The sequence below is a fragment of the Gymnogyps californianus genome, chromosome 20 (genome assembly GCF_018139145.2).
Source record: "Gymnogyps californianus isolate 813 chromosome 20, ASM1813914v2, whole genome shotgun sequence".
Taxonomy (NCBI): Eukaryota; Metazoa; Chordata; class Aves; order Accipitriformes; family Cathartidae; genus Gymnogyps; species Gymnogyps californianus.
In genome coordinates, this window is record NC_059490.1 from 531667 (window position 1) to 556774 (window position 25108).

At 49.3% G+C, this 25108-nt stretch overlaps 1 protein-coding gene across 1 annotated transcript; it reads right to left on the reverse strand.

The window, feature by feature from the left end:
* Positions 1 to 1884: 1884 nt before the first annotated feature.
* Positions 1885 to 23445, reverse strand: LOC127024573 (eosinophil peroxidase-like). Its single transcript, XM_050909180.1, has 14 exons — positions 23367 to 23445; positions 22233 to 22307; positions 20523 to 20616; positions 19436 to 19611; positions 17767 to 17890; positions 16220 to 16349; positions 14877 to 15083; positions 13573 to 13888; positions 10917 to 11077; positions 8838 to 9084; positions 8269 to 8439; positions 5765 to 6002; positions 3893 to 4116; positions 1885 to 2805 (listed from the first exon to the last, which is right to left on the reverse strand). Exons 1-14 carry the CDS (start codon positions 23443 to 23445, stop codon positions 2783 to 2785), a joined length of 2265 nt encoding a protein of 754 aa, XP_050765137.1. The 3' UTR covers positions 1885 to 2782.
* Positions 23446 to 25108: the final 1663 nt, after the last annotated feature.

Here is a 25108-nt window from a genome sequence, read left to right on the forward strand (position 1 = left end):
ACTGTATTTATCATGGTATGGCTGCAGCTCCATGATGAATCCCTGCATCACTCAGTTTTACAAGGCACAGATTAGCTTTGGATACCTACTTATGAGCAAAGACATAGCTGGAAATTTTCATAATGACAGGAGAAGAAGAGTTTCTACAAGAAAATGTGTCCTGACTCATGAAGATTTCCATGGCATCCAGACAGCCCTGACAGAAATGTAATGCAACAGGCTAGAATACCTTGTGCTATAGGACTTGCATCCATGGGGGTAGTGCACAGTATAGCCAGGTGAACTGTGGGCCGGAAAAAAAACCAGTTTATCACTGTAAATCATGGAAAAATTGAGGTGGGAAGGGACCCCTGGAGGTCTGCAGTCCAACCAGCTACTCAGAGCAGGGTTAACTCCAAAACCAGATTAGCTTGCTCAGGGCCTTGTCTAGGCAAGCTTGGAGAATCTCCAAGGACAGAGATCCCACTAGCTCTCTGGTCCCTGTGTCCACATTCCACCACTATCACGGGGAATAATGTTTTTCTTTGCCTAATGGGAATTTCCCTTGTTGTAACCTGTGTCTGTTACCTCTTATCCTTCCACTGTGTGCCTCTGAGAAGTGTCTGGCTTCAGAGCTACTCATTAGGAAGCTGAAGACCGAAAAGAAATTACCCCCCTCTCCCCTTTTCCAGACTGAGCAAATGCAGCTTCCTCAGCCTTTCTTTGTACATCATGTGCTCCAGCCCACTGACCACCTTGGCAGGCCTCCACTCAAGCGTAGGCATCACTGGGAGAAGGTCCTTAGCAAGATGGACTCAGGACGGACATCCATTCTCAGAGCTGAAACAGCTCGGGGAGGCTGCAGGTGGGAAAGAAAGTGAATGAGAGGCCCCGACAGAGTTGGGAGGGAGAGCTGCATTTCTGAAATCAGCAGCAGAGGCTGAGCAGGGCAAACGATCCCGTCCCAGCTCCTGCAGGCTGCGTTCCCCATCCCAGTGGATCCACCGGCCAGGGCAGGCACACTCCGGGCAGTCCTATTGCAACAGCCCCCATCCTGCCGTACATGCATTTCATGGGTTTCATCAGGCAGTTTGATCAAGTTGATAAACTAGATTAAATTTTCCAAATTTCAGCCTTGTGCTCGGCTAAAATTGGAAAAATAGGTCCTCTGTGCTTACCGCACACAGAAAGATCGTGGGTGATTTTGAGCCAGTCATTTCCTCCCCCTTAAGTTAATTGCTGAAGTCAAAAGGTAAAGAATGAGACCTCCTCTGTCCCCAAGGGGCTGAACAGATGCTGGAGGTGCAGGTGTTAGACAACTACTACTAGAAAACTAAAGCTAGAGAGACTGAGACATCCCCCATGTAGTCAGGCATCTCACACCCATCAAATCTGTTGACTCCCTTGTAGCTCTCAGCACCAGGAACCTACCCAAGAAACAGTGGGCTTCAACCCACTCTAGGGCATGTCTGCATGCTTTCTGCCTTCAAAACATGTCCAGGCTTATGTTCATCAGCCTACACACCCAGGGTCTTACGCAGCCCCAGCATTGCCCCTCCACCCTGGCCAAGTGCTGGCAGAAGTCGGTATCTATGCCTCTTCTTTTTCTCCAGGGATCTAACAGAGACTCTTCCCATTTTGGGGGTGATAAGGAGGAGATTATTGTCAAGTGTTTGTTGGAACTACATCCTGCGCTGGCCCTTTCTCTGAGGAATATTTCATAGTGCTGCGTGACACAGGAGTATGGGTCAGAGACTTCAGCAAGAAATACCTTCTTTCATTAAAAATACATGGGTTCTTGAATCGACTTTGTCCAATATTCCCATACAAAACCTACCACCATCCTCCACTCACCTGTGGTTACTGCACCTTTTACGAAATGCAAGGAACATTTTGGCCTCAGCTCAAAATTGCAATTTATTAATTGATAACAGTAACATAGCAGAGTACAGAGGAAGGAGAAAGCGGTTTTGATCCCTTTCAAGAAAAGATATTGAGGGGACAAAGTTGGAGTAAAACTAGATTAGCTTTTACTTTCTTGTATGTTAAGACTGTTCTTATCTTTGCCAGGACACATCCCATCAGCTCCACAGCCCAGGAGTAAGTCACTCTGGCTCATGCCAGGCTGCAGGAATAACCTCCAATAGATTTCTGTCACACTAGATGATGCCTTAGGCATTCTGGACTAAGGGCAAAAAATGGTGACAGAACAGCTTTCTTCTATGCGGACAATTTCCTCATTCCATATTCAAGCAAAACCTGAAACAGGGCATTTTAAACAAGTCTGTCTGGGGTGAATGACAGCTATTTCTGCTTCCCTCAAAGGCACCGTGAAATTGGTAGATTTTCTCTGGAAACTGAAGTACGTACTTCTTTTAAACAAAAAAGTTGGAAAGCAAGAATAAACAGTCATTCCAATGCCCCAATCTCTTTCTATGTAGGTTGGAAACTTTGAAAGGAGGGTCCAAAACATGTTTTTGATAGTAAAGCTTACTGAAACACAGTGTATGTGAAATCGCCTAAGCCAGCAGCTGGTTTGATTGGGAGTCAGTCTCTGGATAACTCATTTGGCTTTGCTTTGTGATATTGAGTGATTTGCACAGATCTGGGACATCTTTTCATGAAGTTCTTTTATCGCTGGACTCCATCTCACTGAAAAGGCTTCATGCAAACTAAATTGAGCAAATGTCAGCAACCATGCCCAAACATTTCAGACAGTAAAAGCATAAACACAGTAAAAAATAATAATCCATCTCAGCAGCTTCCCAAGTCCGGACTTCTGAGGAATCCTCAATGTTCAGCATTAAAAGTCACCAGGTGCTTCTTCTACAGGACATAAAAAGCAATATGTGAACAAAAGAGAAAAGGACATGCCATAGCTCCCTGTTATCTTGTGTGATTTATTTCCACAGGTTAAGCTGGAAAAGAAGGACCAATAACTTTGGTATTAGTCCTGATTGCTCTAAAGACCTCCGGGGATCCCTCCTGGACTACAAGATCCTACAGGTCTCACTTTTTCTGGCACCATGAAGATGGCATTTATGGTTGTACCCTGCCACACTTTGAAGCTGATAATCCCATAGCCATGCAGAGAATATAATGAACCATCCTCATGGAAAGTGGGAGCTGACTGCAGATGGAGTTGTCTGAGCTCTTAATGACTGCTGTTAGCTGCAGAGATTTGCTCTTTCTCACAGCCTGGATATCGTCATGAGAGCATGGCAGGGCCTGACTGTCAGAGCAAAGGAAAGATGATGTTTTGTTAGGAAAAGGCATGGCCCTAAGGCACTGAAGCAGCCTACCTTCCCCAGGGGAAAGCCACGCTTTCCTACATCTACTTCCCAGGGATTTCAGAGAGCATTTTGGAAGAAAAGCTTTAAACCTCAAGAATTTTACAAATCCTGAAGGCAGCTGAGGGAAATACTGTAAATAAAGGCAAAAACTTTCCTAGCAGAAATCAAACACCACGATCTCTTCCATAAAGTTGGAATCTCTATTCAAGTGCAGATCTGCTTTTGACCTGACCAGGATGTGCTGACAGCCTGTTCAGAGCTGTGCAAAAGACAGACCAATCGCCTAGACAGAAAGACCAGCCTCCCCGATCCACGCATCAAGTCCCACGCAGAAAAGCATGAGCATCAACAGCAAAAAGCTAAACTGAAAAGTCTGTTAATCAGAACAATCCCAGAGCAGTGCACTTAGCTTGGTCTTGCAATGCCAATGCCAGAAAATCTGCGTGCTGGAGGAGCTACTCACCACGGACCTGATGAAATGGAGTATCTAAACATGTGCTAGACATGTACCTGGCACATATGTTCAGACCTGTGTTAGGCAGCTCTGTTTTAGAGCCTCGGGGTCTGGTTATATCTCACATGTTTGCAGGCAGGAACTGTCTGCTGTTCGAAGCTTATACCTTGCTTTGGAACTTCCTTGGTCCTCTTCGACTTCCAGGCTCTGAGGTCCAGCTTTGGGATCTGGCTGCAGCTCACAAAGCCAGAGGGGTATCTGTTAGCCTGGAAGATATGTCTTGATACTTTAGAGATGTGGGTGTTGTCACATATTATTCGTGACAAGGAGATTTTGGCCAGTGAAGAGCGCTGCTGAGGAGTGAAAACCCCGCTGTTCTCCCACCAAAACCTGCAGAAGAAAGAAGACACAACAGATTTTTGCCTTCTGGCTTCTTCACATTCAAGACTGCTGCAACATTATTTCCCATTAACACCAATAACACATTTCTATTGCCAAGAACAAGTTTAAATTTCTGTTATTTAAATCAAGAGCCCTGACTCACCAGCTGGATAATTTAACTTGCTTTTCTGCCATGGACATTTAATAAAGACGCAGTTGAATTAAAGCCTTGCCCTGTATTCCCTCAAATGAGGCACAGGCATCCTCTTTCAAATAGAAAAGTCTGCACATACTGTATGCAGACTGTGGTTACATCCACACGATTGCCATGCTGGAACCAGCCGTATAATTACTCTCTTTTTTAAAAAAAAAAGGGTTCTTGTATCCTGCCATAAGAATAGGATTTTTAGATGTGCAGTAGACTGTTTGCCTTTAAGCTCCCAATACTGGGTTTTGAGCTCATAGTAAGTCTTTTCTAGGCAGAAAAGTTTCCCAGAAACACTGGTCATGATCCCATTTTCAGGCGATACTGCTAGCAAGTACAGAGACCTTGCTTCAGAAATGCAGCTTAAAATGGGGCACATAACTCACTTCTACACCTGATGCCCCTGAGCAACTTCAAGGAGGAGGAGGAGGACTTCAGGTATGTTGAAAGCACAACACTGCTCAAATGATTTTGGCTGGCAAGCAAACCCCAACCCACCCATATCCTGGTGCAAGCGAAGACCAAACACTGCTACATGTCAGACCACAGGGTTCCAACTCAGAACTGGGGTGGAAAGGAGAAATAGTGAAAAATCATCTCTAAGACCCCTGAGAAGTGCCTAAGACACTGCGATGGTGCAAAGCTGTGTATTGCAAACTCAGGAGATGGGAAGGTGGACAGATGTTTGACTTTTGCAGGGCACAGCAGCCCAGAAGGAGCAGTCCAACAGAGAGGGCACAGGGATGCTGCCAGTGCCGGGGAAGCAGCTTGGGCTGAGCTGGGACTTAACCAAGAGAGAACAATTAATCTCTTTTACTCCCTGCAAAGCCTGAAAGTGTGTTAGTCCTTCAGCAACGTCCCTTGGTCTGCAGGCAAATTTTCAAAACTACCCAAAGCATGAGCCACCACATCAACAGATGCTGAGCATCTACTGTCAGTGCAAGCCGTTTAGGCTGATTAAACCTGACAGCTTTTTTTTCTAACTGGTGAAGTCAATCCATCTAGATCCCGGTTTTCCCACCTTTAGGGCTGTACCTGTTATTCTTGTTAAGGTATTTATATGTTTTCCTTTGCCGGAGTGAGCTGCTGTTTGAACACACAGTAACATGGGCCTCCTTGAACCCACTTAGCTGAAGGAGGAAAAGAGCTCAAACATTCACACTGGGTGTGAACCATCAGCATGGAGAAGGGCAATCCAATTTGCACAGGTAGTGATTGGCAGTGAACGGGCTGAGAGTGAAAACACTTAGCTGGGAAGGGATCTTAGCCTAGCATCTCAACCATCATCTGGACAGGGAATAAGAACATCACCAGAAAGGGAAAGAAACATTTGGAGGAGTAATGAAAAAAAGGCAACAAACTAGAACAGTTTCCAAATCTGCATAGAGAAATCCGCATAACCTCCAGTCTCCCTCTGTCCTTTGGGGTTTGAATACCCAGCTCCTCTCTTACCTGTCCCCATCACGAATGTTCCTGAACTGGGTGCCAATGAGACAAGCCATGAGAGGCCCAACTCTGCCTCCATTCACAAAGGGCTCTGCAAGTGCCCCAATCCAAATGTCAATATTCTTTGGTGTCCCATACAGCTGTATGAACTTCTTCGCCAGACCACGATTGCTCAACACTTGAGCAAGTGTGTTCAATCCGGAAGGTTGTGAGAGCCCACAGAATTGTCTCCAGGAGTTATAACCTGCAAGTAGTTGGGTATCAGAGCAGACAGATCAGTAATGTGTTTCCCCCTCCTGGGAAGATTTTTTCCTCTCTTTCCCAAAGCCGGGGCACAGGTAGGGTCCCCAATATGTTTAAAACATTTTTCTAAATTCTTCTGTATTTCTGTTAATGCCATCAACTTCCCACTCCTCCAGAGCCAGTTCACCCTGCCTGGCATTTCAATGCTGTTTGTGGAAGGGCCGTGTCTTTGCAAGTGATCTCTGCTAGTGGGAGCTGCTCCACCACCTTCCAGCGCTGTTTTGCTGTTCCACTCAGCGGCAATGCAGGTGCCTGTGCACAGACTCCAGAGCCATGGTGTGTCTGAAACAACCTCCTGGTGATGTGACCGAGGAACTACAGGAGACCCACGCCCTGCTGAAGCTGCAGCAGAGAGCCAGAGGAGCGACCCCAGGGCATTTCAAATAGCAAAGGAGACCTATGTTCAGGCACCGGATCCTGTGTGTGCTGTGACTGCTCCTAACCCTGTGCTGTGGGTGCTCAGATGAAGGGTCTGGGCATGCCTAAGGGCTGCCTCATCTTCACTGTGACCCAGGAACCCTAAGGGAGCTCAGGGAGCATGCAGCCTCAGATACCTTCAGACAGAGCCACAGGAGAGAGGTCCTCACCAAACTCGTTGATGTTGCCTTCATTGAAAGTGAATCTGGACAAGATGTGGGTGCTACCTCTTTCCGTACAACAGGACAGTGGCCGAGTACTTCCGCACAGCTGGTCTCACTTGTGTCCCTGTCTAGCCACAGGGACAAGCCACCCCACAGTGCAAAGAGAGCTCTACGTAGCTCAAGTTACTTCAGGTGGGACAGGGCCACTGGACTTTGCCAGCTGGACTAATTTTTCTGTACTGCAAATAGCTGAAAACCCACCGGGCCACAACTGGTGCATAATTCTGCATCTCGGTGGACAGGACATGTACCCAGCAAAGGGCAATTTGCGACTCAGTGTCTTAACAAATGACCGCTTAAGTAGAGGAAAAGTCTATGGAGCACTAATGCGTCCTCCTACCTGCCAACTCAGTGAGATGTTAGGTGCAGAGATGAGATGATGCTGCAGCATACATCTCTGCTGTGAGCAGGATGTCTAAAAACTGGGGAGAATTCAGAGAAAAAGATACAGCATATGGTGCCTGGATGACACCACTATCAAAACAATTCAAGGAAACAGAATTTGCTTTATCAAGAAAAGAATTAGGAAGCTTTTTTGATCTTGCCACACCGTCATCACTTTCATAGGTTGTCTAACATCAAGGAGTACAGTAGCACTTGGGGGTGGGCTGAGACCCAAAGGCTCGGAGCTAAACACAAATTCACTCTAGAAATACATGTCAGTTCCACTGCAGCAGATCAGCAAAGCTATAAATGCAGGATTTGTGGTTCAGAGCAGGTTCTGCACAATAGTGTTCCTAGATAAAGCATGGAAAAATCGCAACCTTCTGTTGCAGCAAAGGCAGAGCAATCCTGTGACCTGACCATGCACGTGGATGTACTGCAAAGCCTCTGTCTGGGCTTAAAACCTGTGAATCCAGCATGCCTTTCATCACAGTTTCAGCGTGAGCCCTATTGCATCTCCCAGGATGTTACTGACACAGCAGCTCCAGGCACTTAAATCAGCCTAATAACACTGTTAGTCAATGACATGCCCGTGAGCCAGTTGCAAAGTCCTATCAACAATCTATTTCTCAAGACCATCTTGCAATGCCTTTACACTGTTTTTGCATCTTGCAGAGCCCTGAGAGTGGTTCTGACATGCTTTTTTTCTGGGACACAGTCTTTATAGAGAAATTACGACAAGATTTTCCCCACATATTGCGATCTGCTCTTCCAGTCATGTGTGGCTGTGCTGGACCACTATAGATGCTTGGAAAGAAGCCACGGGGGACTTCTGGCCCTAATTCCACTCCTGCAAACTTATTGCTGAGCTACTTTCCCAATTTTGCCACTTGAACAACAATACAAATGAGTCAGTTATTGAACACTTGACTCTGGTCTGTGCAATGCCCCATGTTGTCCTGGCCGTGTGCCTCCATGTGTCTCCTCCAGCTCCAGCCAGGCTCTGACTTCATTGCTCAACCTTCTATCCACTTACCTATGGTTGTACAGGAATGATGAAAAGGTTTGGGAAAGAGTAATTTCAGCTAAGCATGGGCTGGAGACGTTTCTCAATGTTCAATCACGAGAGTGCCTGATTTCCACTTGTTTTCTTTGGAAGCTCTGCTCCCACAGCCAACTTACCTGCGAGGCCGTGATCTCTGCTACGCTGCATGTTAAGCGCGGCTAAGTCAAACCCAATCCTTTCAACCTGCTCAAACATCCGATCCCGGAGATCATCCACAACCATTTGCTGCTGTGTCATCAGCTTGGCCTGATTAGCCATCAGGCTCCGGAGAAAGGGGTCAATACCACCTGCAACGGTTACACAGGGACTTGTGAGCAGTGCAGGGTGGCAAGTGTGTGTGTAAGAGCCTCAGGAGAGCTGAACGCAGCTTATATTTAATTATAAGCTTCTACTACAAGAGAATCAATTTTCCTGCACTTAAAGAATTAAAAAGAAAATACTTTGAATAATGTTCTCAGAGTCTACAGCAATTAAGCAACCAGACTGCATGCTTCATAATAAGATGGGCCCTATTTGACTGTAGAGAACAGCTATGTTGGGAAAGACTCTGGCTGGTAGTAAAGGTCATTTAGTACATTTAATGCAAACTGCTTTTAAGTTTGGCTGATGCCAGAGCTCATCCAGAGAGGGCAGAAAAGGCTGAATGAAATAAACTTACACTGCAGAGGTGCAAGAAAGGCTTTACCTTCTTTAATGATCCTCCAGACAGCAAAGAAGGCGTTTCTCAGTGGAATTGTGGGACATATGGGCTTGTAATTTTGATTTAAGCGGCCAACAGTTGGGGGAACTGAAGCATGAGCAAAACGAAAAGCCAGGGTGAAGACATTGGATATTCGAGGATCCACAGACTCATTGTAGCCCCGGTAGTGAGGAATCAATCTCCGGAAACTGGTTCCCAACAGAAGAGGCAGGTAGTCCCTGTAGGTTATAATCTAGGGGGAAACAAGGAAAGTGTGAATCATTAATTGCTTGGCCATCAGTTTCTTTGGAAGCAAAGTTATTGTTTGTGTCTCAGACTAGAGGAGCTGTCACACTGAACTTCTTTGATGGGATTTATGTAGGAGATTTTGCTACTTGTGGAGCAGAGAGACTCCCCTGGGCCCACCTTTCTTTCACCTCATCAGACCTTCACCCAGCTGCTCTGGCAGTCCGGTGAAGATCCCTTCTGGCACTGTTGAGTGACATTTTTGTTTCTTCAGCTCCGTGGCCTTGGTTCAAAGCCTCTTCTGCACCTGGCCATTGTGCCATGCCACAGGTGGTGCAGCTCCAGGCGCAGACACAGGCACTGCCTGGGCTCCTGGTTTCTCCAGCCATGCATGGTGGGATCTCTACACTCTCTAGCAGTGATGAGATTTGCATGAACATGTAGTGATTTGCATGAAAATGCAAAGTGTGCTCCAGGAACATGAGGAAGCACAGACACTGCTTGTGCCTGACTCACGCTCATCCTCTGCCTGTGCACCGCGATCCTCTGCCCGTTGGTGCTGAGGACTTGGCACTCAGGTGTTCCCAGACATGCTCCTCCTGGCCTCAACAGCTTGGCAGGTCAGAGCAAGATGAAAGCCTGCCAAATCCTCCCAAATATTCCCTCCTTGTCCTATAGGTAGAGGCCATTCCCATCAGCCACATAGAACTGCATTTCCTCCTCCCTCCCACCCTACATGCTTCAGATGACAAAGAAAAAGTCAACAGCGTTGGCACAGATGATATCACCACCCACGGGCAGCTGTGTTAGTACTCCCATAGTAGAGGTTTCCAACCCTGGTCTCATGTCTCTTTGGGATATTGAGGAGGCTGCACAATGTAATTTAAAAAATCAAATTCTTTGTCGGTAGGTGAAAATGTCTTAATTGTCTGAAAATTGCAAGAAGATGAAACCATTGATCTAAACATGATGATGGAGACAATGCTTTCAGGACAATTGTTTGAGTCTCTCCACATTGGCTTACCCAACATGTTTATTCAACAATACTATAATATTTAAATTGACAGTTTTAAAAACTTAAACCTTTTGATATTCCTGCTTTTTGTTCATTTGTTTGTTTGTTGAGCCAACTCAGAAGACAGGTTTCCAATTAGGATACTAAGCACTGCCTTTGGAAACCCCATGTCTTCTCTCATAGGAGCCAGCCTTTTCTGTTGGCTGTGAAACCCCATCTGGCTTTGAAGCCGGTCCTGCTCCAAACCAGAGGCTGGACAAGAGACCTTGAGAGGCCCCTTCTAATCACAGAAATATTTCCGTGACCCTAGGATCTCATTCAGGGTGAAGTCTGTGGTGCAACACAGTCCCAAGGGGCTCTTTGCCTCAAAGCAGTAAGGACAAAGGAATGCCATGGCTGGTTGCACCCACCAGCACATGGGGCTTCTTGAGAGGAGGAGACTCACAACCCAGAGGAATTTTAATCCAGATCTCCAGTGCCATTTTTATCCTGTACCAAACACTGGTTAGAAAAACTGTTCCTCTGACTTTTCTGTCCCCGTGTTTCTCAAACAAAAATGTGCAGTTAAAACCCCATCAAGCAATTTGGAAATTTAACAGTAGAGGGACATCAAAGATTCAGGGGGACCCCTCTGTGCTTGTTATTGCAGGTATCTCCGTGGGATTTTGCTTTGGACAAAGGGGCTGGTGGAAAGAATTTGGTCATTTGCACCCCAAAATACTGCACCCTTTGGACACCCCACACTAACAAAGCCCATCACGTTAATTCTGTGAGACTGCAAGACAAGGCAGCAGAGCCAGGACATACGACATGGTGGCTGGTACCTGGATCATGGCACCCAGGATCTTTCGTGCCTCCTGGTAGAGCTGCTCTCCATTCCAGTGGGGATTTAGTCTCTTCAGCCCTCTAGCCAGGCGGTTGTGCTCCCGCATAAAGAGCGTGTGCATGCACGCCAGCTCCAGCATCTCGCTTGCTCGAGAATCACCTAGGAGTATCACAAGTGAGCAGACTTGTATTGCCAGTGACCTGCGCGTGCTTGGCTGCTTCCTACTGGAAGGAGGCAAATGTCACGTTGGGAAGCATGCACAGAGAAGTTTTTAGATGTCTTGATATCTGCATTGTGAAGAAGATGGGTAAGAAACACGCAGGAGGAGGAGGAAACCAGGGTCTGGGCTCCGAGGGTTGGAGAGCACCAGTGAAAAGCCAAATTTCTACTGAGGCAGCAAAAGCCAAGATACCACCATGGTTGTGCTCAGCATCACATAGAGATAGGGAAGTTTTTCTTCAAATAAGGGCTAGGAGCATTAACTTAAGCAGCTAAACACAAGCAGGTGTTCTCCAGGCTCCCATATCAGAGAGACAGTCTCACAGCTCAAGATAGAAATGAAAATGGGCAGAGGGAAGTCAGGATGGCCAAGGGAGCTCTGAAAGTCAGAAGGCATCCTTCAAACCAGCTGAAACTACGGCCAAAGCAAGATGACAGTCACAATCAAGCTCTCTGGTGAGTAAAAGTAAAAGCAAAATGAGTCACAACTTGAAGGAATAAATTACAAATGGCATCACAATGAAATATTAAATCCTTCAAACATCTGGGGCAGGAAACCCAAGAGCAAGCAGGTGATGAGAGTATAAAAAGGCACTCAGAGAAAAGTAAATATGTCGTATTTAGTCCCCTAGTCCCATAGTAAATAGAGGGATTTGCTCTTGCATTTAGCACAGAGCCCTTTTCATTTACTGTCAAAGGCTGTCTGTAAAAGACTGCGGAAGAAGGAACAAAAGAAGCACTGTGAGGTTTCCTCGAGCAGAATGCATCCACCCAGGGCTTCCAACAGAGCTCCAGTAGGAAATCACTGAACCCTGTTAGGCAACTGCACACGTAAAATTTCCCCAGTTCTCAGGGACCGGAAAAGTCACAAATAAGACACTGAATTTTCAAAGGAGCTTCCGAGCCAGCCTGAACTGTTCGCTATAAATTCATTGATGGCTATGTACCCAGCTATGGAACAGCAACTGCTCCAGCAGCCCCTAGCTGCAGAGCCCTGGGGGCTGGGAGCCCACCCTGGGAAGCATCCGATACGCCTGCCCATTCTGCTCCTCGCTGGGCATCTGCCTTTGGCCACAGGTCCTGCGTGGTCCTCACCAAGAGGAGAACTGCACAGAACTGGGGAAGCAGCTGAAGACATGGAACAACAGACGGGACAGACGGAGAGGTGTGAGAGGCTGAAGGAAACACAAAGCACCAAGAGCTTTAAAGGAGGGTGCTAGAGGGTGACACCAAGCACAGCTCTCCCACCGGTCCCACCACCAGGTCCTGATGGTATCCAAGGACCTTGGGGATGTTGTCCAGAGAAGCTTGGGCCAGATATGTAGGGGGTCAAGGGAACAGAAATCAGCTGTACAGCTGATGAGATCTGTTGTGCCCTCAGGCTTTCTCCGGCAGTGCCATGAGCAGCCCAGTGTGGCCAGAGCCAGCAGGAGTCAGCCAGGGGGTCCTGCTTGCCGAAAGAACAGGACCAGGGAGTGAGACGCTAATTCACAAGGTGTATCAGAAGCATCCCTCTCTGGGGTCCCGCAGGCTTGTGGCAACATCCTGGTCCTCACCAGCAGGGGCCAGGGAGAAGGCAGCCATGCTCAGAGCTCCAGGAGGTCAGTTATTTTGCCTCTGTGTGCTGGGGACAGGAGAAGACAGCAAACGGCAGCAGATGGGAAGGTTGTGGTGGCTGTGCAGTGTTTTGGCTGGAGGGGAGGCATGGCTTTGGGAGGCTGTGCCCAGGACAAAAGGAGTTATTTTGCGTTGAAGAAGTGGTCAAGAGGATACCAAAAGCATGACAAAGGATAAATGGAGCAGGAGGCTGTCTTGATGGACTGAAGGCCTGTGCTGGTGTCCTGGCCGGCATGCTGCCAGTGCACCCCCAGCCTTCTCAGTGGTGGGGACACATCTTAAAAGGTCACCTTGGTCTGTGGCTAGCCTCAGTCTCAGTCCAGCTGGGATCTAAGCTCCTCTCACACTGCAGCAGACGCACTGACGTGCAGCAGCACAGGCAAAGGTTTCATGGAGGTGACCCAGCCCAGCACCAACACACCTGTACCCATCGTGATGGAAGAGAGACAGCCACCAAATGACAAGTATGGACAAGCCATTGCCTTCAGGCCGGTCTGCTACTGCTGCATTTGCTTGGCTCCATCATGGCAGTGGTTCCCAGGTCACCTCCAGCAGCCCGATGTGCTCTCTGGGCCCTACACCAGAGCTGCTGAGCACAGATGGGACAGCTTCATGCCAGGCATATAGTCACAAAGAAGACCTGGAGACAGTGAAGCCCTTTCTCCTACCTAGCACAGCCTGTCTCAGTCTTTCATGATGTTTTGCTATGCTCCATTTTCAACTTAAATAATAAAATCAAACAACTAAAGAAATGAACCGGAGCTGGTGGAATTGTTCGCTCTGGATTTCAGTGTTAGGGGTGCCAGCACCCAACTTACCTGCAAGAAAGCAAGGGATGTTAGCTCCCCTGCTGACTACAAGACAGGGGTCCTTCTGCATCCTGTTAAAGGGCATATATGCCTTCCCCCTATCAGTGAAATTCTGGTTAACAGCCAGCAAGCCCAGTTGGTTGGTCTGATCCCTCAGTCTGTTGGCCAAAGGCACCTCACTGCCGTACACCACGCTGCCATCAAGAAAGCTGGTGAGCGCGTTGATCTGATCTCGAACTACTCTGCTGCTGGTACAAGCAGGAGCTGAGCGGAAGCAAGGAAGGCAATCTCTCGTGTTTTTAATTCGTGGGTCATCGGGTGGGATCTGCAGAAAGATAAAAGAATAATTCATCACCAGTTCAGGGGTGCAGAAACTGCACTGTGATACTACAGCCATAAGAAAAGCCAGACAGGAGCCATTTCAAAGACAGTCCCCATGCTAGATAGCATGGAGATCAGTCATAAATCCCAGATATGAAGGGTCAGATTGACAGCAGAGATGCTATTAGAGTCCAAGTCCAAAATATGCATGAAAGCCTGGAGATGCCTAAAATTCCATAAAGTCCTATGGATACCTAAACTTTTTCCCTTGAATATATACATATCAGATTGAATCTTTAAAGCTCAGGTGTTCCTATCTCATGTTGGCATCTAGTGTCCGTATCTACATCGTGGACAGTTGTCATCCAGAACTTGTGACCCTGCCTGCATTCTCAAATGCATGTTGGGCAAATACGCAGTGGTGCTCCATCCGTTCACAGTTTTCCTTGAAAGGAAATATGGATACATGGGAGAGCCAGCGTTGCCATACATCTTCAAAGGCGGGAGAGCAGGGCTGCAGGGTGGACATGGACATCATTAAGCATTTACTGGAGCAGAGACTGTAATGTGACTATCGTGCTAATGCCTTAGCCACTATTGAGAGATGCTCATCACTCCCTTGCCCCATGCACTACTGAGCATTTAACCATCAAATGGGCATGGATTTGCTGGGGTGTTGACACCCATCAGCTCCTGTCTGTGACACCTTTACTATGACCCAGGCATCACCCATGTTGCCTTTGCACCATACCTCCAAAGCAAAGCCATATCGTTGAGGGAGATGGGTAAATGGTTGGAAACAGGGGAGAGACAGGCTGTGACCGTGCCTGACCTCTGGGGACAGCCCCTGGGACCCAGCACCGCCACCTTACAGAGAGCAAGTCTGATCCCCTTGGCCTGCTCCGGGAGGATGTCCCTCTGTGGCCAAGGACTGGGAGAGCCATCAGCATACCCTCTCCCCCTCTTCCCTGCAAGAAGAACGCTGCCTGTACCTGGATGGGAAAGCAAGGGGGCTGCTTGGCACAGCTGATGCTACAGTCCACCTTGCCACTGAAGGTGACTCTGGCTGGGGTTTCCGGACTGAAATCCAGGTCATGGTCAATAAACTGGCCCCACTGCATGAACATGAGTGATCTCTGCTGGTCCATCCTGAGCTGCCTAGGGGGGAAGCGGACAATCTCATTTGACACTTTTCGAACCTGCAGGGGATGAAGGCAGAACATGTGTGTTAGGAAATGACTTGTACGAATGGGTGCATCAGTTCGTAGGGTCATCAGCAAAAATTCACAAGGCATTCCTTATACTTCACAGAAAAAAACCCCAAATCTCTGTCTACGTTGGAAGGCATTACTGAGTGCTCCCTTTGCTGAGCATTGCGTTGTTCTGGCTCTAGCCAGGTTTCTCAGCCTCTAGGCCAAGAGTATCCTTTGATGGACATACGGAAGCAGCTAAGCAAGAGCCATACTGAATAGCCTGGGAAGGGGAGGCAAAAGATTTTAAAAGACCACTTTGAAATAGAAGTGTGGAAAAAATTGTCTTCGGGAATTTCTGAAAGTTATCTCAGCAAACCCTTCCTAGCAGAACACTCTCCTAAAGCCCTCTTCCCTTCTCATCCCTTCCCCATCCATCACAATTCCCCCACCAGTTCTTCCTTCATGTATTACTACAGCAAAAGTGGTCAAAACTCTGCTCAAGACCTGACGCTGTGCTGTAGAGCAGAGTTAGGAGGTACAATGAAAGCATGAGCATAAGGCACTCAACCCAGAAAATTGCAGAGCTCCTCATTAGTGCTGTTGTTGCACCAAGCCCAAGTGACCAGAAACCACATCGCAGTGTTCCTGCTCCTGTCCAGGCACCACGAGAGCCACACGCACCCCCACAGATCACCCCACCCACGGACCCACACACAGAATTTCTAGCTGGATATTTTTTATTCTGGGGATTCACTTACTCATTTCATCCTCTGGCATATTGCTTTTCAGGACATAACCAGCTTCCACAAACCAAATCAAAAAAGTTGAGTAAATTACTTTGGCTTTAATGCACTTAATTTAAAAGAACACATTGCGTAAATCTTTCTTTATCCTGTGCTTCTGCAGTAATAAAATTAATTTTCTTTTGCTTTTCCTGAAAGCATGGGAGTTAGAAAGCATTGCTATTAGATCATCCTGGAGATTCTCATATGATCAGCCTGAAGCTGGCGAATTTAACTTCCTCTTCCTGATCACCACCATGCCAGTCGGTGGGCGTGCACTTTGACGCCTGTGATCTACCCAAGGACTGGCAATCCCTAAGCCCTGATACTGCATTTTCAGATGACTGTTACAAACATTACCAGCGGAAAGGGGAATCCAGAGATAAGCTTTCCTTCTGTCCACCCGTGGGGGACTGACACGCCATCCTCATATTCTGCTGGCAACCATCTGACCAGGGCTCTGTTTGAAGCTCCTAGTGATGGGTTTCTCCTGTCAGAGTGAATGGAAGAACAGCAAACTATTGGTGTCATTAGGATCATGGCAGGGCCAAAAGCTCACAGATGTGGAGAGAGACAGGAACCTTGGAATGGGACCACACAGCGATATACAATGGTCGGGGAGCTGCTGCAGCCCTATGGGTTTGGTGCTATCAATAAGCCTCAGGTTTAATAATAATAACAACAACAATAACAATGCACACGAAGCCTCAGCTTCTCCCAGGCAAGAACTCAGGTTGCTGGTGACTCTTTGTGTCATCCAGCCTGAAGAAGGGCCCTCGACCTCAGACCATGGGTGGAAAACAAAGGTGAAAGCTTAACAGCAGAGAAAAGGGGCAGAGACTTATGCCTGTTCATTTAATGGTATTACCAGTGATCTTTAATAGAAATGGGGTGATTTGGGTTGTGAGTGTTACTACGCTGTAATTGGACTAAGTGCTTATTGTAGTTTGATTAGACCATTAAAGCCTTAATTAAAGACTAAAAATATCTTTAATTTTGGAGTGCATGCATATGTGTTCTCTGGTTGCCTGTCATAGACCGTGGGTGTAACACTGCCTAGGACCAAGCAATGGAGGGACACAGAGTGCAGGGCACAGCTGAGCCCACCTTCTTCTCCAGGGCTTCAGGGTCTGGTTCAGGTGTGATGGACCTGTCCTTATCCCAGAGCCCAGATGCCCCTCCTGAATGAAGACACCACTGTCTGAAAATGGAAGGAGGCAGGTAGGTCTCTCCTTACTTCTTATACAGATACCTGAAGGCTAAAGCATCCCCTAGGCAGGCAGAGCTGTCTGAACTCCTTCCTCTGCCTGAGGTGCTCCCAGGAGATGCTCTGCCAACCAGGTTCTTGGTAACAGGGGAGGGACGGGGAATGCTCCTATCCTGTCCCTTTTAAAACACTCCACTCTTTAGCACAGCTTCCCTTGTCTCTCCTATCACAGTCATGCCCCTCCATTTGTCCAACCATGGGACATGCAGAAGGTGCTCTCTCCCAGCCTGTGTGCCCAGACTTCCTCCTACACACAATGTGGGGCAGGGAGACAGCCAGATCATGCCCCAGTATGGGTTTGGGTCAGGAAGCCCTTTGAGATCCTGCAAAGGGGCAGAGCCAGACAAAGCCCAGGAGAAAGAAGAAAGATGCAGCCTGATGACAGAGACCCTGGGCTGGAGAGTCAGTCCCCAACACAGAGCTATTTGCATTTTGGCCAAAGAGCTAGTTCATGTACAACACCAAGAACCCTTGAAGCAAGACTGTAATTAAAAGCTCCACACATCTAGGAAACAATACTGTGGGGTGTAAAACCCCAAAGAAGGCATTCTACATGGATCATCCTTGGCAACGTGGGTCTAGTTCTACTGATGGAGGACCCATCCATCCATCCACCCTCCTGCTGACACAGCCCCCTCACCTGTTGTTGCACTCGCCAGTGATTGTTCGGTAGCGACAAGAAGAGTCACAATTTATTTTCTTATTCTGCTGGTCACATCCGCTTGCCTTGAAAATCATCCCCAGCTGAGCCGGTGTCAGCAAGTCTGCCAGGTAACAACAGAGAATAAGCACACAGGAACATACTGGCCCTGCTGGGTTTGCGGTGTCTCCCAGGCTCAGGAAAAAGTTTTCCTTCTTGTACCCTTGAAATGGTTTCTTATCACAGTATCATCTGGAAGAGCACAAGGGGCTAGCATTTAAGGTCTTCCTGCTCAAAGATGTGCTGAGGATGCTCTCTAGAGCAGCAGATTGCTTCTTCTGGTTTGGAAAGCGTTAAACCCAACAAAGTTGTGGTCAGATCTTATTTATAGTTACATGTTAGGCCCGTGCAGCAGCGGAATGATTTTCTAGCATTAGCAATCCTTTTTCCTTCCTCTCCCCTCCCTTTTTATCTCCACCATAAATTGCTAACAGCTACAGTCATCCTAGTGGTGTGTTACAAGTTTTTTCCCCCCTATGAAGCAGCCATCAGTGTGTATCATCACCACTGTTCAGAGCTGCCTGGAGAAGAAACCATCAGGTGGCTGGGCAGCACAAGGGGACACTGGCTTTGCATTTCCACCGTGCAGATTTCCCCATGCATGGGAGATAAGTGGCCGAGTTCAACCAGCAAAGCCTTCTTGGCTATTGCGGCTAGCACACCACATCCTGAGTCCCTTGGAGGTTTCCTAGTCGCTGCTGCCACCAACAGTTTGGGTCACAGCATGGTTGAAGAAGCCACTGCTGCCTCCTGGGCAGGCGGGTGAGAGGTGGCAGCCGGGTGGTCTGGCAAGTCTGTGGAGCCGAGCTGGAGCATCACTCCTGGATGGAGAGGCTGGAGCCCAGCACAGTCAGCCCTGGCTCCCTCTTCCCACTCACCCCGTGCTGGAGCAATACTGGAGCACCCCATGACGCGTGTCTCGGCCTGCCAGTGCTTTGCTGTAATGCTGGGGATCCCCATGAGTTCATCTTTATATGGCAGGAGCCCTCCCTGTGCCTCCCTGTTCTCTCACTGCCCCTAATTTGCCTTCTGCTCTGAGCAAACTGGTCTTGCCAGAGGCCGGGACTGCCACCTCATGGAGGACGTTGCTCCTTCAAGACACATGCTGAAACGTCCCTCCACATAGCTCCGTTCTCATTCTCTATTCGTGCCTTTCTCACAGCATGCTGTTCCCGATGCAGAACAATCTGGCAGTGACTTTGACTATTGCTAGCTGAAGTCTGGCAGAAAAACTGCTTACCTTGGGGTTGAGCTATTGTGAGTCACAGCCTCTGTGTTTGCTCATTCCTTACTCAAGCAAAAGAATATTATCTAGCAAAGTCATACAAGCTTTGACCCATCGGTACATTAACCGTTATATTGCAGAAAGAACCAGAGAAGTGCAGAAAGCACTTTCATTAACTGATAAACCCCCAAACAATTTTTTAAGATGGAAAGAAAGCACAGAAAAATAACTCAGCTTTGCCTCACTGCAGTCGCGTGGGAGGGATTTGAGTTGTGGCCCATCCTAACCCCCTTTCATTCCCTCCTCCCAAGCCCCACAAAGCCCCAGTGACCAAGCCCGGTATCTTCTTCCTCTGCCTTCCTCCCAGCAAAGTGAGATCCCTACCTGTGACATTGAAGTCCCCCCTCACAGCCCATCGCAGCTTCTCCTTGAGGAGGGTCAGGGTGGTTTCCATGTAATCTGCAGCCCGAACGGCAGCCCGAGTCCCCGCCACTGGCTGTTTGAAATACCCCAGAAGCTCTGTTGGGGTCAAGGCATCGTTCTGCAGGCGCTCCTTTATGCTGCAAGGGAGAATAAAACAAAATCTGCAGGACTGAAATGGGGCAAAGGCAAGAGTCCTGCAGGTTACACACCTGAGCATCGGGCACCCCAGCTCTCCTGGCGTGTTGCTAGTCTGAATTGCAAAGGCAGAGTTATCTACCTCCCTGCACGGCAGCTGGGAGAGACTAGGGCTGCTCCTGCCACCCTCGGCAGAAGAGCAGAGTGAGTTGCAGGAAGGGAATCTCTTAAATTGCCCGGCTCCACCTGCCAGAAGACAAATCTTAGGTCTTTACATCCTTGAGGCAACCAAACCTCACTCAACTCTTATCCAGCTCATCAATGTCTGCAGGTGCCAGTCTCCATCCAGAGGTCCCAAATGTCTCCCAGTCACCCTCTCTTAATGCTGCTGGAGCCTCCTCTCAGATGGAGGGGTCCCAAAGCCAGCGAGGGGTTTCAGAGGATGGCTACCGAAGGAGGGTATGTATGGGCTGCTAGGAAGCTGTACCCTCCCAAACCATGGTGGCAAAGTTGGGCTCTGCTGTCAGATCCCACAAAATGTCCTGACTGCAGCCTACAGCGGTTTGCTCCTGCTGTAGGAGGGAACCACTAGAAACCAGCAGGAGCCTGTGCTGGCTCCAGTCCTCCTTGGAGTATCCCTGAGGGATGAAACAGAGCCAAGCCATACTGAGCTGGGAGGAATAGCATGCATGGAGGGTGACAGAGTTACAGCTCTTAGTGACCCAGTAGACCGGAGGTGAGGTGTAAAACCAGGGTGAAGGCAGGCAAAATGCTGGATTACAGCCCACTGGGCTCCCGGCGGACCTCGCACCCTTGCCCGCTCTGCCGGAGCGAGGAGGAAAAGCCGGTGATGCTGCAGTGCAGGCATGGCATGCAGCACATGGCAGCAGCCGAGCCCAGCCTTGACTCTCACCGGTCGCGTGTGTGCTTGTAGGCTGCATCCACCAGCTGCTTGGCCTCATGCACGCTGCTCAGGAGGGATGCGTCCGACAGCTCCTCTGGCAGATCTCGGTAAGGGAAAGGAAAGAGCAGAGGTGAGAGCGCTGTCTCCCACCCGGGAGCATCCCTGTGCTGCAGTGGGGTTCTCTTTGTGCCTCCAGCACCCAGGGATATCGGCACAGCAGTGCTGGAAGTAATTGCTGCTGCTCGCTCTCTAGAGAGAGAGAGACCTGTATATACATATATTCCTCAGGCGAGTCTGAGAGAGTCACTCCCGGGCATGAAAAGGGTATCTCCAACAGTGGAGGCTTCAAATAGCCACCGTGAGAGATGTAGGCATCATCCCTCCTGCCGTTTCACAGGAGAGCGGTTGCTATTTCTTCAAGATATTTTGCAACCCCAATTAATGTGATTCATCTTATTTCTATGCCTCCAGCCATAGTTGCCTTCAGAGAGCCTGCAGAGATACTGCTGGCTGCCATGACAAGCATTAAGAGCCCAGCATTAAGAGCTCTCGTCTGCTGTTTTTTCTCATCACTGTCTTTACCTCCCCTACTTTTTATCCTAGGTTGGTTATAGCCACGTTGCCAATACACCTATGGTGAGTTTGGGTCCTTCCCCATGACACCAACTGGCCAAACCTCATATATATCCCCCTACACCTCAAGGCAGAAGGATACACAGCCCAATTTCTGCATTGCTTTCCCTGGTCTGTCCTGCAACCTCCTGCCACCCTTGCTGCTCCTCCTCCTGCTCAGGGGAGCTCCCAAAAATGAATTGCATCCCCATCATCTGCTGGCTGTGGGTCACAGAACAGGAGGGGACAGCCCCTGGTCGGCTTCTCTGAGTGAGAGCATTTTCCTACAGCTTCTAGGGAAGAAGAAAACTTCAGAAATCAGCATGAAGGGGATAAATATCTCCAAATTCTCCCCAGATTCTTCAAAATATCTTCCCTGATCAACCCAGAGTTCACCTCTTTGACAATCTTGGTGAGAAAAATTATTGCCTGGACCAGCATTTGAGACAAATGAATGGTCAGGCATGTGCTTTCCATAAGGATTTTACATTGCAAATTAACAGGCAGAGGTCTCTCTGTGTTTTGGAGCAGTGATTCAGGGCTGGAAGAGAGCCCAGTGACTGCCCCATCCCCAAACTCCGCAGCCCCTGGTAGCTCCAATTCACCAAACGCTGCAGCAGCTGAAGCGAGTTCACTTCAGAAAGAGACAATAATTCATTCCTCACTTTGAGAGCAGGAACCAGCCCCCCCAAGAAGAGCGGAGTTCGGTTTTCAGCCTCCATAAAAAACAGCATGAATGCAGTGAGGGAGCTGCCCACTGCCGGCACTGCAGCCCCCAGGGCTGAACCGCGCTCTCCCGGGAGAGGCTGCGCTCGCCGCTTTGCACAGCGTGCAGGGAAGGAGACCGTTGTACCGTGGGGATGGAGCGTTCTGAGAACTGACCTCTCCTTTAACGTGATTTTAAGAAATCGGATAGGACATTAACTGATGAAAACGTGAAACAGCCAGGATTGCTGCCACAGCAGATACAAACTGACTATGCTCCTTCTGACACCTCTTCAGGACTTTGCTGCTTACAATAGAAAAATTCAGGCTTTTCTAGACTTAACTTTATCTTTCCTACTCAGAAAAGCCCCTGATCTGCAAAACCTGAGAAAAGGACAATACCATAGGAAGAAGATACAGATGCCTGGAACAGGCTGAGGATCACCAGCAACCCCAGGAAGATTTCTGCCTTCATCCCTGTGAAGAAATGCAAGAAGTGAAGAAAACCAAGAATCTGTGGATCTCGCCATGCATTGGAAAGGTCAGTGCCCACACTGCTGATGGCACGTGTTAAGGGAGCTCCTGAGGTGTCCCCTTCCCAATGTAATGCTCCACAAGAGCGAGTGTGCTGCCTGGGAGGTCCTCGCAGTGGCACAGGGAAAGGGAGCTGCCTCCTGTCCTGGGAACCTCAGGCACTGGTGGGAACACGTTGCTTTGGGACTATGGGGGCAACATGAAAGGGAGCAGAGGGCAGAACACTGCCGGCGCTGCAGGCAGGCAGCTTGCTGGGGAGCCCAGGCAGCAACACTGAGCGTGCAGGGAGAGTTGGTGCACGGGGTTAGAAGAGCTGGAGGGGAAGAGGGATCAGCCAGGGCAGCATGGGAGGTCCTCTACACATAGACATTTGGATGTTTTTGCCCAAAGCTGACCCATTCAGCTCCCAAGGCTGCTCCAAAGCGATCAGCTCTATCAGAATGAGCCCAGAGCTGTGGGCTGTGCCTACTGCACATTGCTTAGCACCCATCATGGAGCTGCCGCCAAAGGTAGCCCAGAGCCCACCCTAAACCCATTCCCTGTGAAGGAGCCCCCAGTGACAGCAGCAATGTGGTCCAGCCACATCCTCGCTGTTCTCCAGCTGTGCTTGGTGCCAGGCGGAGAGTGGCTCTGCCAGCCCTGCAGCAAGGTGGGGGAAGCCATCACACAAGCAGCGGGAAGCGCAGACCTCAGCTGGATGCTCCAAACACAGCCCCAGCCCCCCAGTCCCCTACCCACAGTACAGCAACAAGGGCTCCATGAAAGCAAAAGCAAGCGTGCAATGGCCGGGGTCTCACCTGCGATCTTCTGCTGTCCTCACCATGCCCCCCTCCCCGCCCCGTGCCTGCGCTTTTATCCGCAGCAGGGCGTTATCTGCAGTGGGCGCCCCAGCGGGGCTGACCCATGGGGCTTGGAAACTCCCCCACGGGTGCATGAGGCCAAGGCAGCGCAGCACCCACCTCCCACCCCAGCTCCCTAGCAGGGAGGCTCCCGTGCACCCACCTGGACACACAGCCTGATGCTCAAGCAGAGCTTCCCCAATTTTTCGGGGGGGGGGAGATGTAAGGCAGCACTTTGCCATGGTTTGAGAGTCTTGACTCCTTCTGGGGATGTCTTACAGTGACAAGGTTCCTTCCCCCATGGTGCTCTCCATCCTTTGCTGCTCTTAAAGGTCAAAAAAGATGTCTTCATATCCATCTATGGCGGCACCAGCTCTAAATGGTGTCCGCTCTGCTCAGCACTCCCCATCTCACCTCCCTAACCCGCTCTGCCCTGTGTCCCTGTTGTGGTCTGGAAGCGTCCATGAATGCTGTTCCTTGTGCACTTCCCTGCACAGACAAAAGCAGCAGGAGGAGGCACCTGCATGATGGTTTGAACAGGCTTCACCAACCTCCAGCTGCTGATCTTGAGCACAGGGCAGCTCAGGTAGGGTCTCGCCCTTGCCCAAACTGCATCTGGCAAAGCACCACCTCTTCCCCTGGCCAAAGTCCCTCTCCCTGTCTGAGCACAAATCTAGCTGATGGACAAATCCTTGCCGTGTTACAGCTGAGCCGATGAGGCAGGGCAGTGGGATACTGCTGGATCAGGCGAATGACGTGCTTGAACAATCTGGTGTACAGAGAAGCAAAGGGGCTGCTCACCAGCGCTGCTCCTCAGCTCACTCCCAACTAATCGCACACTGCAATTGTGTTTTTCCTTCTGCAACAGAAACTCCTTGGTTTAGCAGCACAGACTGAGAGCACCCAAGTCTCTGCCAGTGTTCCCTCGGGGTAGGTTAAATGAACGCCTATTAGCTGAACTCTTCCCTGCATGGGGCACTCCAAGAACCGCAGCGGTTGTACAGTGCCTCTAGCAGCGACTCTGCAGGTGTCCCCGTCCCCAGCGCCGGGCTACTTGCAGGTGGAGCCGTACCTTTTGACGCACTGTCTTGGTCCTTCAGTGCTTTAAAGAAAATCTGCAAAGCAAATTGCAAATCTTGCAGTGAGGCATAGGTGAGGCTGCACCTGGGGCACAGGTCCTGCTTGCAGACCCCTAGTCCAAGACAGGTTTTGACAAACTGGAGGGAATCCACTCAGAGCACAGGACATATGGGAAAGCCGGGTTTGCTCAGCCTGGAGGGGAGAAGGCTCAGGGGAGCCTCACTACTGGCTTCAACTCTCTCAGGGGAGGGCTATAGAGCAGATAGAGCCACAGTCTTTTCCAAAGCGCACAGTGAAAGGACAAGAGGCAATGGGCACGTGGTGCTGCAAAGGAAATTCCCATTAGACGTAAGAAAAACAGCCATGAGAGCGTTGCAGTGCTGGGACGGGGCCCAGCCAAGGGGTGGGGTCTGCGCCCTTGGAGACGGCGCTCACTTGAACAAGACCCTGAGCAACCTCCCCTGGACTTCGAGGTAGCCCTGCTGTGGGCTGACCAGCGACTCAGGAGGTGCCCCCACCCCACATTTTTCTGTGATCCTGTGAGCTCAGCGTGTTTGAGACAGAAGCAGAGTGCCTGAGCTGCCACCACCACCAGCTGCTTGCACAACGGCAAGCGCAGCACTGCTCTTGTGCAAAGGGGCAGAGCTGGCAGGTTTTCAAAGCAATTATCTGCATGCTTCATCTGCTGTATCATGCAGCTCACCGGTTAGAAGAGGATAAGGATTTTTCAAAGGCTAGGGAGACAGTTAGCGCCTATCTGTGCTGATAATTGCATTTCACAACTAGGAACTTACTTAATTGCTCTCAAAACTGCTTCAGAAACCA

Excerpts from the sequence above, each read along its gene's own strand:
- LOC127024573 (XM_050909180.1), bottom strand. The coding sequence starts at position 23,445 with ATGGCAAAGTGCTGCCTTACATCTCCCCCCCCCCGAAAAATTGGGGAA. Across the intron at positions 11,078-13,572 it reads CATCCCTTGCTTTCTTGCAG|GTGATTCTCGAGCAAGCGAG; the intron begins GTAAGTTGGGTG and ends TGATACTCCTAG. Across the intron at positions 6,003-8,268 it reads CAGAGATCACGGCCTCGCAG|GTTATAACTCCTGGAGACAA; the intron begins GTAAGTTGGCTG and ends AACTACTTGCAG.